The sequence below is a fragment of the Pterocles gutturalis genome, unplaced genomic scaffold (assembly GCF_000699245.1).
Source record: "Pterocles gutturalis isolate BGI_N339 unplaced genomic scaffold, ASM69924v1 Scaffold36627, whole genome shotgun sequence".
NCBI lineage: Eukaryota > Metazoa > Chordata > Aves > Pterocliformes > Pteroclidae > Pterocles > Pterocles gutturalis.
In genome coordinates this window covers 1-13,009 of record NW_010116706.1, presented here as the reverse complement: position 1 = coordinate 13,009, position 13,009 = coordinate 1, and the positions used below count along the sequence as shown (strand labels likewise).

The window sequence follows — 13,009 nt, the reverse complement described above, 5'->3', positions numbered from 1 at the left end:
TATATATATAAAACCCCATTTGGTCTGCTTTTAATACATAAGTAGGCAACAATCCTTTTGTTCGAAGATTTTGAAGATGACAGCGTATCTGCAGTCTAAATTAAACACACAAGTAAAAGCATTTACTTTAATACTCATTCTAGAAAGGATTTTATTAGGATTGAGAAAAGACAGGACTGGGGAGTCTCAAAGCACTATCTGCAAGACAGATGCTCAATAAAAAGACTGTCCTAAAGACACTAAATTGAATATGAAATTATCTTTAATTCCACAGTATTTGTGGGTTACGTGGAAGACCACGAACCACAAGGCTCAACTATGAGAGGCTTCTGTATGAAAGACAGGTTTACAGACTATGACAGAAAGAAAGAAAGAAAGCTTACAACAATCAGAAAGGCTTACTCTATCCAAATGATCATTCTTTTAGATTCCCCCTGCTTCAGAGTTCCAAAATTACTCATTCTTGATACTTCCAAACCTCCTTTGTCTCTCATTAAGTTCTCATAAGGCTCATCCAGATTGACCCCATTAGAGTGAATTTGTCTGCAAAAATAATTTTAGGTAGCAATTTTGAAACACAAATAGACTCAGCAAATATCTGTGATTCAGCACAAGTTTAAGAATCACTACACCAAAGCACAGTCATGGTACTTAGGAAGAAGCACATGAAAGGGTTAACTTTTTCTGTTACATATACTTCCAAGACAATTAGATTACCTTTACAAATTTAAGCAGCAAATTAAAACCAACAAGCCTTTTGTCAACAGTGCAATAAACCAGCATAAACCTTGGATACAAGATTAAAATGATTAAGAAGCTAGCTAATCTTTGCTGAAGAGCTGAATCAAACAGTGACTGAAGCTGTTACGGATCTCCTTGGGAGTTGAACCAAGACACAACAAAGAACAGCTCCTTAGCAAAAGTCCTGATTAGCACTGGAGCTTAAGAGATAAAATGGCTAGACTGGAAGGGTTTCAACATGTACCACAAGCACTTAAATCTTCTGCTTATGCTATGATCTGAAAGTAGCAAACTGAAGAAGAAATTTTTAAGAAGCTGAAAAACAAAAGCACCCTTAAAAACTACTATCACACATACTACTGATGAAAAATGCCTATGAAACCAAAGTCATGTGCTCTTCCATGTCTGAGAGAGTGACCAGAGCTCTACCTCCTAGTGTCAGCTACCTGTAGAAACCATTTAAAAAATTGTTTCTATTCTACAGTTAAGAAACTAATCAGTTAGATAAATTGTCATGCAAATAACTTTGAAATATTTTAATAATCACCCCAATCTTTACACACTCTAAGAATTCCTTGGTTATCTAATATAGTAAAACAGAAAATGACTGCAGCTGTTCTTTATTAGCTACACCAATTTACTAGCAAAGCCCACTAGATGTCTCCCATCGCAGCTTAAGCTGCCTCAATTTTTTGATATGGTAGGAAATAAAACTGAGAAATCAACCCTAAAGGCCTGGCTTCAGTAATGATATTCTGTATAAAATACATCATTAAAAATAGGTCCAACTGAAAAAATAAGTGAACAAACTGTACTGTTGTGCAAAGTGATGTAAACACTTCAAGCTTCACATCTAGGTACAATTTAAATCTATTATATCCATTATGTCCAGCAAGACCAGCTTATTCTGTTCTTCATAGTTCCTTTGACGATGTATGTACCATCCTTAGCTATATTTCCTAGAGATCAAATAAAGCAAGTTGTCCCAAAGACTATGTTTGAGAGATACCAGAATGTCCTTGTTCTCCTTTGGACTTTCCAATTGGTCAGCAGCTTATTTTTGTCCTGTGGAATCAGACTCAGTAATCCAGTCAAGGCCTTGTTAGCACTGAGAGTGACAGAATTTACAGGTAATAGCCCTATTACCTCTACAGTTGTGTAGTTCATTATTTCACTAAATTTTGCTTCTTCTCCATACTGATCATCTACTTTTTCCAACCCTTTCTGCAATCTGTCCAGATCCTCCTCAAATCACATATGCCATCTAAAGTGCCTGCAGAACATCCCAGTTTGATATTTGCAAGCCCAATTAATTTCTATTATTCATATCTGTTCTAGATGGAATAGCTTAATGATATCTGCCTATAACTTAAGCAAAATGAATTAAAGAAACATCAATTTTACATCAGTTTTGCTGAGAACAGTTTTACAAACAGTAATGTCCTCACCAGAAGAACATAGATTAGAGGAAACAAGATAAGACCATGAGCTTGGCATTTTCTATCAAAAACATGCAAAATTCCTTCCTTGCCTAGCAACATCCCTGAGCGCAGCTGCTACTAGTTTCGCTTCTTTAGTAAGCACAGAAGTCCCCACCTTCTGGAAAGGAATAAAAAGCCAGTGCCAAATCATATCACACTCTGATCTTCTCAATTATTGTGGTTTTGAACCCAGCTAATGACAAACAAGACCAGACAGCCACTTGCTCACCCTCCTCCCTCCATCCATCATACCTATCTAGTCAACTAGAAAAGAATTCACAATATTTCTTGCTTACTAGATGAAACAAAATCTAAGCTGCATAATTACAATACCTCTCTAGTTATTATTAAGTGGAAAGAGAAAAAAAGACTGAATATTACCCGTCCTGGCTGACTGGCACCAAGCAGAGAGCTCTCCAAATATAACATGACTGACTGCTCTCCACCACAATTGTGTTCACTAGATCATGTCTACACGGTGAATAGCCATCAGGAAGTCTCAATGAATCCAAAGTGAAAAATATACTCTCATCTACTGTGCCATTTCTTCCACAGATGCTGGAAATGCGAACCTGTAACAATTCATTATTCAGTGTTACTTGATATTATCTGCTTACGCTAACAGGCATACTGCTATTGCATAGTTTTTTCCTTTAACAGTCATTCTACAATAAACAGAGCTGCATTCAAAAGTTTCAGTTATTCATGGGCGGTAAAGACAGAGCTCTCACCTGGAATCACTCTGCTCCCTTTAGATTTACAAGTGCAAAGAAACACAAGAACTTCAGATAAGCATTAGGTTCCACTTAAGTGCATACAACAATACATACAGTTGACTTGATATCTATCTTGTGACTTGCCAACTTACCTAATTTATACTTCAATACCAGCAGCCACAAGAGAATAATTTTTTTTCAATGCTTGACATGCGAATATTATTCAATATATACAGCTAAGGCAAACACAATAAACCATAAACCTAATATATTTATTCCTCCAGGGAATACATTTTCATTAAAATTAAAAAAAAAAAGATACAATGGTTGTTTTTAAGCCAAAACACTTGGATAAATTACACATATTAGATTACACATATTAAATTCCAGAGTCATTACTTCTTAAACAAAAGTTTGAAAATTCACACATCCTCATTACAACCAATGCAACCAAAAGAACAGTAAGCATCCAAATCAACAACTGATAGCCAGTAAATAAGTTACTCTTCCTGGTCTAGCCAAAACGCGTATGCTTTTTCCAAAAGCTTTGTTATTTTAGAAATAATCCTATAAATGGATGAGTTTATATATTTTACCTTTTAATTAAAGATGTGTTATAGAATATTGACCATTATGAGCAGCTTAAAACCACCTTCAAAACCCCACTTCACGCAAGATTCCTCTTGCCAAAAACAATGTGCAGAACATTTACCTTGTCTACTTGCTTATATCTCAAAGGCTTTACACCAACTGCTTCACTGTGCCATGTTATTGGGTTAATAAAATATTTTGCTTGCACCCAGTCACCTTCACAAGGTTCAAAACCTATGTAAAACAAAACATTTCTCAAGTTAAATTGCTGATGACATTTGCATTACTCCCATACAGAACTAGCTTAAGTTAAATAAAATGACCAGCCAGAACAATGTATTATTCAGATCCACTAAGTTCAAATTTCTCTTTGCTGTTCTTCCCTCAGTAGGTTACAAAAAACTATGGCAAGAGATCCTAGTGGAAAAATACACTTTACTTACATGTATCTTATGTTTACCTGACTGCATGCAACTTATACTCAGTGAGAATGAACAGGCATCTTTCTTCACCCAAATCCCTATACACTCCATCAGAACCTATTTGGGATGTGCACTGCAAGTTTATCAGAAGATATTTATATTGTACATATAAAAAATTAAGGAAGAGCACACAAGAAAGACCTTACCTTCACAGACGTTTTCCATTGCAAAAAAAGTATTCCCATTAATATAGCCTCCATCCTTGCAAAGAGAGGTAATATTGCCAATTAATAGTTTCATATTAGGTTCAGAATCATCACAAGTAGTACTGGAGTCTCCCCATGTATTCTGGATGGCATCTACCTATTAATACAAAAGCCCCCAATATTCAAACAGCTGACACATAGAATTATATGTTAAACATACATCCCCATAATAAATATCAGAATTTCAGTTGCTTATGGAAGTCAAGCTCCTTAGCAGACAAATTCTATACTCACTGTAGCTGTTCATTTTTGTACACAAAAACCATGAATAGTAAACAGTAACTTTTCCTTTAAGAACTATGCTGTAACACTGAAAACTCCTATAAGTATATGGTGACTTGTCAAATCTTTCTCATGCGTGCCTTGCTTTACGTCTACTGAGGAATTTTCTTCATTTGGGCAAGAGGACCCTTCCCCCAGCAATCTGACTGTACACAGGTGGAACTAGAACATCACAATTTCAGGAAGCAACAAAAAAAATGTTTTCAAAATGCTATTTACAAACACTAGATGTATTGCAGACTGCCATTTAATCATTCTTTAATAATTTGAATTAAAAAAAAACCTAAAGAGCTGCTTCTTACAGACTTTCCATACCACCACCTTGAATGCAAGTTTACTTGGTTAAAGAGCCCTCCCAGAACACAAGCTACAAACTGCTGATGTATACAAACCACGTCCCCCTCCCAGCTATGCTGAGGCAAGGATACAGTATCTCCGCTCCTAATCACTAGAATTCCTAGAACTGCAAGTTCTCTTCCTTCCCAAAGGGCCACCACCATCATGGGTTCAGGGGTCTCCACTCTGCAGTTCAAACACTTGTTCTTCAGAGCTTCCTTGCTCTCTACAAGAACTGTCAGGGCCATTAACAATACCAATGCCACTGGACAGAAGCACTTATTACCATTAAGAAAGAACTGCTGACTCCAGATGATATTTAGAGATACTACACTGTGCAATAAAGAAGGAGAAAAAGAGATATCGAATTCTTCTGTGAGGCTTATGAGGATATGGATGTAGGAAAGCATGAAGAAAGCGTGCAAGGTATTTCTGCAGTGATTAAACAAATATAACAAATGAAATGCCCATGCACAACATTTTCCGTGCCCTAAGCAACCTGTATCTGACCACAAGCTGACTCTGCTTTGAGCAGGAGGTCAGACTAGAAACCTTATGAATCTGAACTATTCTATGATCCTAATTTCTATATGATTTATCATGTTGAACATAATAAATATTACAATTTAATACAGTAATAAAGAGTCTATGTCTACCTCTACTCCAGAGTTTGCAAACATTAAACTACATATAACTATTTATTTTTTAGTCAACAGTGTAGGCATTAAAAAAACCCCTATTCTTACGTGTTATTCTGTTCAATGACATGAAGACTTATTGTAAAAAACCAAAACAAACTATGTTTTGCTTCAGTCTGACAGACATCACATTCACCAAGAACATCTGAGAACATCTAACTTTCTCCTAAGCAATTTGTACAGCTTCACAGGGATAGACTCTGAATAACCAATTATACTGTTCCACAGAAGACTAGTAAATTTACATTTAATGTAAGTTACATAGGGACTTATACTTGAAAGTAATTTGTAGACCTAAGGAAATGCTTTCACACATGAAAACACCTTGAACCTCCCAACACGTTTTATTTTGGTATTTCTCAGATTAATTTTCTTCTACCAATAAAACTATGAAGTCGTTCCTCACACTAGGTCAAAATGGCCTTCCTACCACCACTGGTAGTAGCCTGGCAAATTAAATGAAATCCAGACTTCCGAGCTAGGATCTTTCCAAAATACAAGGCAAGTAGCTCCAACCAGCACTTGAAACAGTACAGGGAGCAGGGGGCCATCCAAGGCTGACCACATTCTTCTTTAAAGTAGATAATATAAAAACACCACCGACACCACAGAAGTTTAAACTGCATCTTACAGATTCACCCCAAAACTGCATGTTGGCAGTGCTCAGGCTGCAGAGCTTGCACTCATTTCTGAAATTAGAGGAGTATCTTTTAGGTCACTTAAAAAATAAAGTTAAGTGGCAATATCTCAGTGTTTTTGGAAGCAGACAGTATTGATGCCCAAGCATCTTTTTCTATAATACTTAACGATTATGCTTATCAGGAAGCTAAATTTTTTCCTCTGCCTAGGGGATTAAAAAGAGACTTCCTGCCCTTGGACTTTGACTTTCTATAGAGTCCAGTCAGCTTTAAGGCATAAGCTTGGATTTAAGCTACTCACCCAGTCTAAAACTACATTGCCAGAAAAGATCTTCTGAGATGCCTGCAAGACTTACGGCTCATCACAAACAGGAACAAGACAAATCATTACATTTATCCCTAGTACTTTTGAAAAGGCCACTGTCTAACACATACAGCAAAAACATCCCACAAGTGCTAGAATATCCTCGCTGTTTTGGAGAGAGATCCTTATGTAGTTTCGTAGTTACCAGGTTTCTGTATCTTGGAGCGATCAAAATATTTCAATAGTATTGTGAAAGCTGTCAGTCAGAAGGAAAACAAGGAAGGAGAAAGATTTAAACCAATTTATTCTTTGACTGTGTGAGTACTATTTTACCAACCCGCACTGAAATTGCTTGCTGGACTTAAAATATTTATTTTGCATGTAAGAGAGGTGTTCCACTTAAAGAATAAAAAAAATAAAAAAAAAAAAAGAAGAAACAAAGTTATCTTACAAGATGCTATGTTTTTGATATCACTAGAGCTGGTAATATTTTAGAAAGAAGCCTTATCTTGCACTTTCCTTCTATGTTTTTACTTTAGATCATACAATAAAACTCTCTCCCCACTAATATAGTTTATTCAGTTTTATTCAATCAATGAAACTGCATTAGTTTCAAAATTAAATGGATTTGACAAGAAAAAGTCCTCTCAAAATTTTTATGTAACTGGAGTTCATTTTACAACTTAGTGTTGCTCTCTTATAAAGTCCTAATCTTTAATATGAAAGATTTTATTTACTTTAGCCTTCATGAATTGTTCTTGTCACTATTTTGAGTTAAAGGAAGCACAGAATAGAGCTAAAAGGAAGCATGCAACATTTTAAATCTTCCTGAAATAAAGTATTAAAAACCAGATGTCTAACAAACCCAGATTAAAAAAAGCACCACCCAGATCATCATTAACTGCCAGCATCTCAGAAATAGTTTTCATGAGATCATTAGTTATTATCAAACCAGCAACAGAGCTTGAAAAAAGCTGGTACAAGTAACTCTACTGCATTTCCTCAGTAGTCCACAGATTTCATGAACATATGAAAATGCACCTAAACCCCCAAATGTTACAGAGTAAACCAAATCAATCTAGCCTTCTAGTATTTTTATTTTCTGTCTACTCCTACTTGAGAGGTCACATTTCTAGTCAACTTCATTTTATCAGGCACAGTACAGTTACTGCCAATTCAACCATTAGAGGAAAAAAAAAATTCTCAGAGGTCTGCATTTATTTCAAGCTGAAGTCCGGCCTTTAGGGAGGCGTTTATCACGTGCAATTCATTATTTCAGCCAGAAAACTTGCCTTCCCCATTAGGCTGGCATACATCTCATGGACTATTATCATGTTCATATGAAAAGCATATTTATTATTGATGACCAGCGATTACAAAAAAGGCTTTCAGCAGGCAACCAGCATCTTTTAATTGGTTTCCTATTTATAGGTTAATTAGATAAAGATATTTCCCTAAGCTTAACAGCTTTAGTGGCTGACGAAGTTAGAGCTTTGAATCCTAGAAAGATTTTTAAATTTGAGGTAAAAAAGGTGAGAACTATAATAAACCAAAGTAACTTTCTAGACTAACACCCGTACTAATGTGTTTTACAGGAGGCAACTCTTTTCTCACAGCAAAGACAAACCTCCTCTTCTCCTTCAGCCACATAGTCATACCCAAAAGAAACCATTACAGTGAATGGAACTGTACTAAACTGCTCACGTGATCACTCACAAAGCTGCCTATGACGGTACCTGGTCATTCTTTACAGAGACTCTACTGGCCTTAAGTGCAGTTCTTCAAAACCTAAGTACATTCAACAGGCAACATTAAAATTTTTTATTATACGTCCAGTCATAGATGTGTATGTGAGCTTTATGTACATACAACACATGTCCTCCACAATATGCATCTTTTTCTCAAATGTACTTAGATGTTTTATGCAGCAATAACACTCCAGCAGTTACATGCCCTGCACGTCACAGACACATTGCAGAGGCCTCTGCACATGTACATGATCCCCTGGCTTTCCAAGTGTTCAGTAATTTACTGAGTTAGCTTGACCTTCAGACACCTGGAAAATTAAAACAGATGGGTCAAACCCTCAAATTTTGAGGGGAATACAGAACAAGGAAGAGTGCACCACATAACCTTGCTTTCTGTAGACATGTCAATGCCTCCACTAATATTCAGGGCCTTACTCAAAAGCCATGAAGCTCTTTTCCAGAAAAGTACACAGAAAAATTCAGTGGAGCTTCAACTGCTCAAGTTTACAATCAAGAGAAGAGCTATGTCTAGCAGAAGAGAAATATAAATATGGAGTGATCCCATGGTGACAGATGAAAGTATGAAAGGCATGTCTCTATTTATCATTAGTATGAACAGTTTCAAGAGACCAACTTTCTGAAAAGCTACCAGAGAGATACTAGCAGTTTCAGTTACAAACTGTAATTCACTCTAATATTAAATATATGCTACTTGGTACCAACAGAACTACTGAATGTGTTAAAATAGTACAAACTCACTTCCATATGACAGATGGTTATGTCTGGACATTGCTGGCAACTGAGCAAAATGTTTATGAAGCAGCAAAATAAGGATGGTGCATAAAGGAAAGGCATGCGGAATCAGAAATGCTATATGATAACAAATGCAGGACTTTGAGCTCCTTTCCATAATTTATGTATCTTTGCTAATTTAACATAATAATGACAAAATTCTTCCATCTGGTAACTTACACTCTTATTAAACCTGCACATCAGAACTTTACTAATAAGATTACTAGATACATTAGAATACTTTGGTTAATCATTGCCTTCCTGTCATCTGAAACATGAACTTGAGGCCAGTATGTTAGCTGATTACATTCTTTATGGATGACATGAGCTGACAAGATGCTTAATTATAAAACATCAATTTACTAGAAAGCTCAAGTTAACTTTCAAACTAGTTACACCGTGGCTTGCTGTGTACAAGCAGCTTAAGCTTCTGCTCAGATTTTGGTGAGCCTGAGTTTACTAGACAAAGTACACTAGTCTAGTGTTGTACTTCAAGTACAATGCAGCTAAGCCAAACACACACAAGCAAGAAGATGGGTTTTGTACCACCCAGTTATCTACTGCTTCTGCATTGCTGTCAGTCTTTGAAGCACCACTCATATGTACATAATATGTAAATAGAGAAGGGCCACTTGACTCAGCTTCTCAGCTAGATTATCACAGGCACCTGAGAGTTGAGCCTATATAATTAAAAAAAATTCCAGTAGTTTAAAGTTGTGACAATGTACAATCAAGCTTGAAGTGGGTTTACAAATGAAGTGTTAAGCAAGCAACATACTGAAATCTCCATTTTTATAACTCTCCATGACATTCAGTTGCTGATTCTTTACATCAGGAAGTTTTGAAATTGATATTCTTATTCACTTCTGTGCAAAGAGTAAACTTGCAGCCCCTGTTTTTATTTTCTTATCCATTCATGTAACAGTAATGTAAAATTGACTTTGAAGCTCAAAATAATACAGAGATTCGAACTAGGTATGACTAAACAAATTCTGATACAGTTATTTCAACCAACAGCTACATATTTACTACATCTAGACCTATATTCAGAAAATCAGTATTAAAGGAACAACATTTTAAAGTAGATGAAATAATAAAAAAAACCAAAACAACTTATCCCCACTAGATGAAGGGTTAGCAATTTCTCCTATTTTATAGAATTTGGGAGGCTAAAACTACAATAACTTCCAAAAGAAAGTCTCAAAGTTACAGAGAAAATTAGACTAGTATTTATCTTCACCTCTTACCCTGATGGCCTTCAAGCTACCTGAAGTTTTATCCTCTTCAACCGTGGCAGTAACTTCTTGTCCAATAGTCAGCAGCATATTTTTTGTAATAGCATCTTTTGTGAAGATTATCATGTCATCTATCATCCCATAATCATAGCAAAATCTTGTCACTACTCCTTGAACAGTTTTTAATTCTTTATCACCTGCATCCAGAGGAAAAGTGTTGACATAAAAATAAATCCCTTCTCTACAGAACTATGCAACAAATAATGAATGCTATTGAAACTGCTATCCCTTCTACCAAAAAGTAATTCTCTTGTTCAGATAAAAATACCAACAGTTGTCAAATAATTAGTTTTACATTTAAGTTTTAAAGCAAGTTATGGTTTCAAACAATTAAGAAAGCTAGTTAAATAAAAACTACATTGTAAAAACAACATTCTTTAAGCTGCATGACAAAAACCATAGACTATCTTCAGTTGGAAGGGACCCCTAAGGATCATCAAGTACAACTCCCTGCTCCTTGTAAACCATACGACTAAGAACATCATCCAGACGCTCCTTGAACTCTGACAGGCTTGGTGCCATGACCACTTCCCTGGGGAACCTGCTTCAGTGACTGATCACCCTCCAAGCAAAGAACCTTCTCCCAATGCCCAGTCTGAACTTCCCCTTCCTTCCATTCCCTCATGTCCTATTGCTGGTCACCAGAGAGTAGAGACCAGCACCTTCCCCTCTGCAGCCTCCCTTGAGGAAGTTGTAGACTGTGATGAGGGCACACCTCATCCTTCTCTTCTCCAAGGTGAACAAGCCAAATGACCTCAGCTACTCCTCATAAGTCTTGTCCTCAAGGCCTTTCACCATCTTGGTCGCCCTCCTCCGAACGCACTCTGATAGTTTGATGTCCTTCTTATGCAGGGTAGAGTGGGACAATCACCTCCCTCAACCAGCTAGCTGTGCTGTGCTTGATGCACCCCAGGACACAGTTGGTCCTTTTTGCTGCAAGGGCACATTGTCGACTCACATTCAACTTGACATTAACCCAAACTCACAGATCTCTTTCCATGGGGTTGCTCTCCAGTCTCCACAACTTCTACACATAAGCATAGAATCATTTAGGTTGGAAGAGACCTTTAAGGTCATCAAGTCCAACCATTAACCTAACATTGCCAAGTCCACCACTAAACCATGTCCCTAACTGCCACATCTAGGGCCACTTCCTCTCCTCCTATTATTTGTTACTTGGGAGAACACTGACCTTGCTACAACCTCTTTTCAGGTAGATATAGAGAGTTATAAAGTCACCCCTCAGTCTCCTTTTCTCCAGATTAAACAACCACAGTGCCCTCAGCCGCTCCTTATAAGACTTGTTCTCTAGACCCTTCACCAGCTTCACTGCTCTTCTTTGAGGTGTTAGGGCATGTCCAATGTCTCTCTTGTAGTGAGGGGCCCAAAACTGAACACAGTATTCGAGGTGAGTCAGTAGCCAGATTAATTTCTAGTTGGGCTTTGGTCCTTCTAATTTGCTACCTGCATAACCTCATGACATCCTTGAAGTCCTCCTGAGTTGCCCACCCCTTCTTCCAAAGGTCATAAACTCTTCTTTTCCTGAGTTCCAGCCTCTCTGTTCAGGCAGATCAGGATTACCCTATTTCAGGTGCAGAATCCAGAATATATTCAAATACCTTGAAAAACTTGAGACAAAAAAAAAAACAAAACCTGCAGGCTGAAGAGCTTCTCCCAAAAGCTCTGGGCCAACAACTGTTTTCAAGATTTTCTATAGCATAAGAAAGTTCTTAGCATTGTTTTCATGGGGAATCCAACACATTTAAGATTTCTACACTGAAAAAGCAGGAAAAGCAAACAAGCTATACAAATTAATTATTCAAATTTCTTTATACAATATTACAGTGAATACACTTCTGAACTGAGGTGTGGTGCTGTTTCTCTAGAGACCTGGGAGTTTCAAGTCTTTTGGATTAGCAGTAGTACCTACTTACATATCACACAAACTGACACTCAATAGCATTGCACTACAACTTCGGGCTTAAAGCTGGACCAAAGCATGCCAGTTTAGATTTCTAACACATTATTAGCTACACTCGCAATCAAGACTATTAACACAGTAAGTACTCTTTTTTTGCTTTCTGTATTCATAAATACAAAAAAGCACTTTTTGCTACACTGGATAATGCTACTAAAGGCATCTTAAACATACACCATTTTGGAGCCTCAAACATCAAAGCTACACCATCATCTCCATTCTACAGCCCCAGAAGAAGATTTATTTATCAAGACAGCAGTAAAGGGAAAGCCCAAAGCACCTGCCAGCCACCACAAGGCTCCTTACACCTCCCTCCATACTCTGAGCAGCACCAGTAACCTGCCCTACTCAGAAAACACAGCAGAAGAGGGACAGCTAGGATCACTCCCATGTGCTCTGCAGTCAAAACGCTGTTCTTCTGATTTCCGTTCTTAAGGGAACAGGTCTTCACGGAGCCCCACCTACGTGGAGGACGAGACCAGCGACGCCCTGCAGGCTCTAGAGCTGCATCCGGACCGTAAACCCACCCCGCGCCCAGGAACTCCTACCTGAGGCCGCCCCTCTCTCATCTTCTCCTTCCTCATCACCTGCGCGTCTCCAGAAGTAGGAGAGCACCTTAGCAAAGAGGCTCACCATCACTGCGCCCGGCACCTCACCGCGCAACACCCCCTTCCCCTGCGCCCCTCAGCCCCCTCTCCTGCAGACGCGCTTCAAGCCCTCA

General features: G+C 37.7%; 1 protein-coding gene across 1 annotated transcript; it reads right to left on the bottom strand.

The window, feature by feature from the left end:
* Positions 1–402: 402 nt before the first annotated feature.
* CT55 (cancer/testis antigen 55) lies at positions 403–12,924 on the bottom strand (the record flags this gene model as incomplete). The annotated part of the gene is made up of 6 exons (XM_010075587.1): positions 12,837–12,924; positions 10,263–10,447; positions 4,158–4,314; positions 3,651–3,763; positions 2,604–2,794; positions 403–543 (listed from the first exon to the last, which is right to left on the bottom strand). Coding segments are annotated over exons 1-6 (875 nt in total), but the record flags the coding sequence as incomplete, so codon positions are not given.
* Positions 12,925–13,009: the final 85 nt, after the last annotated feature.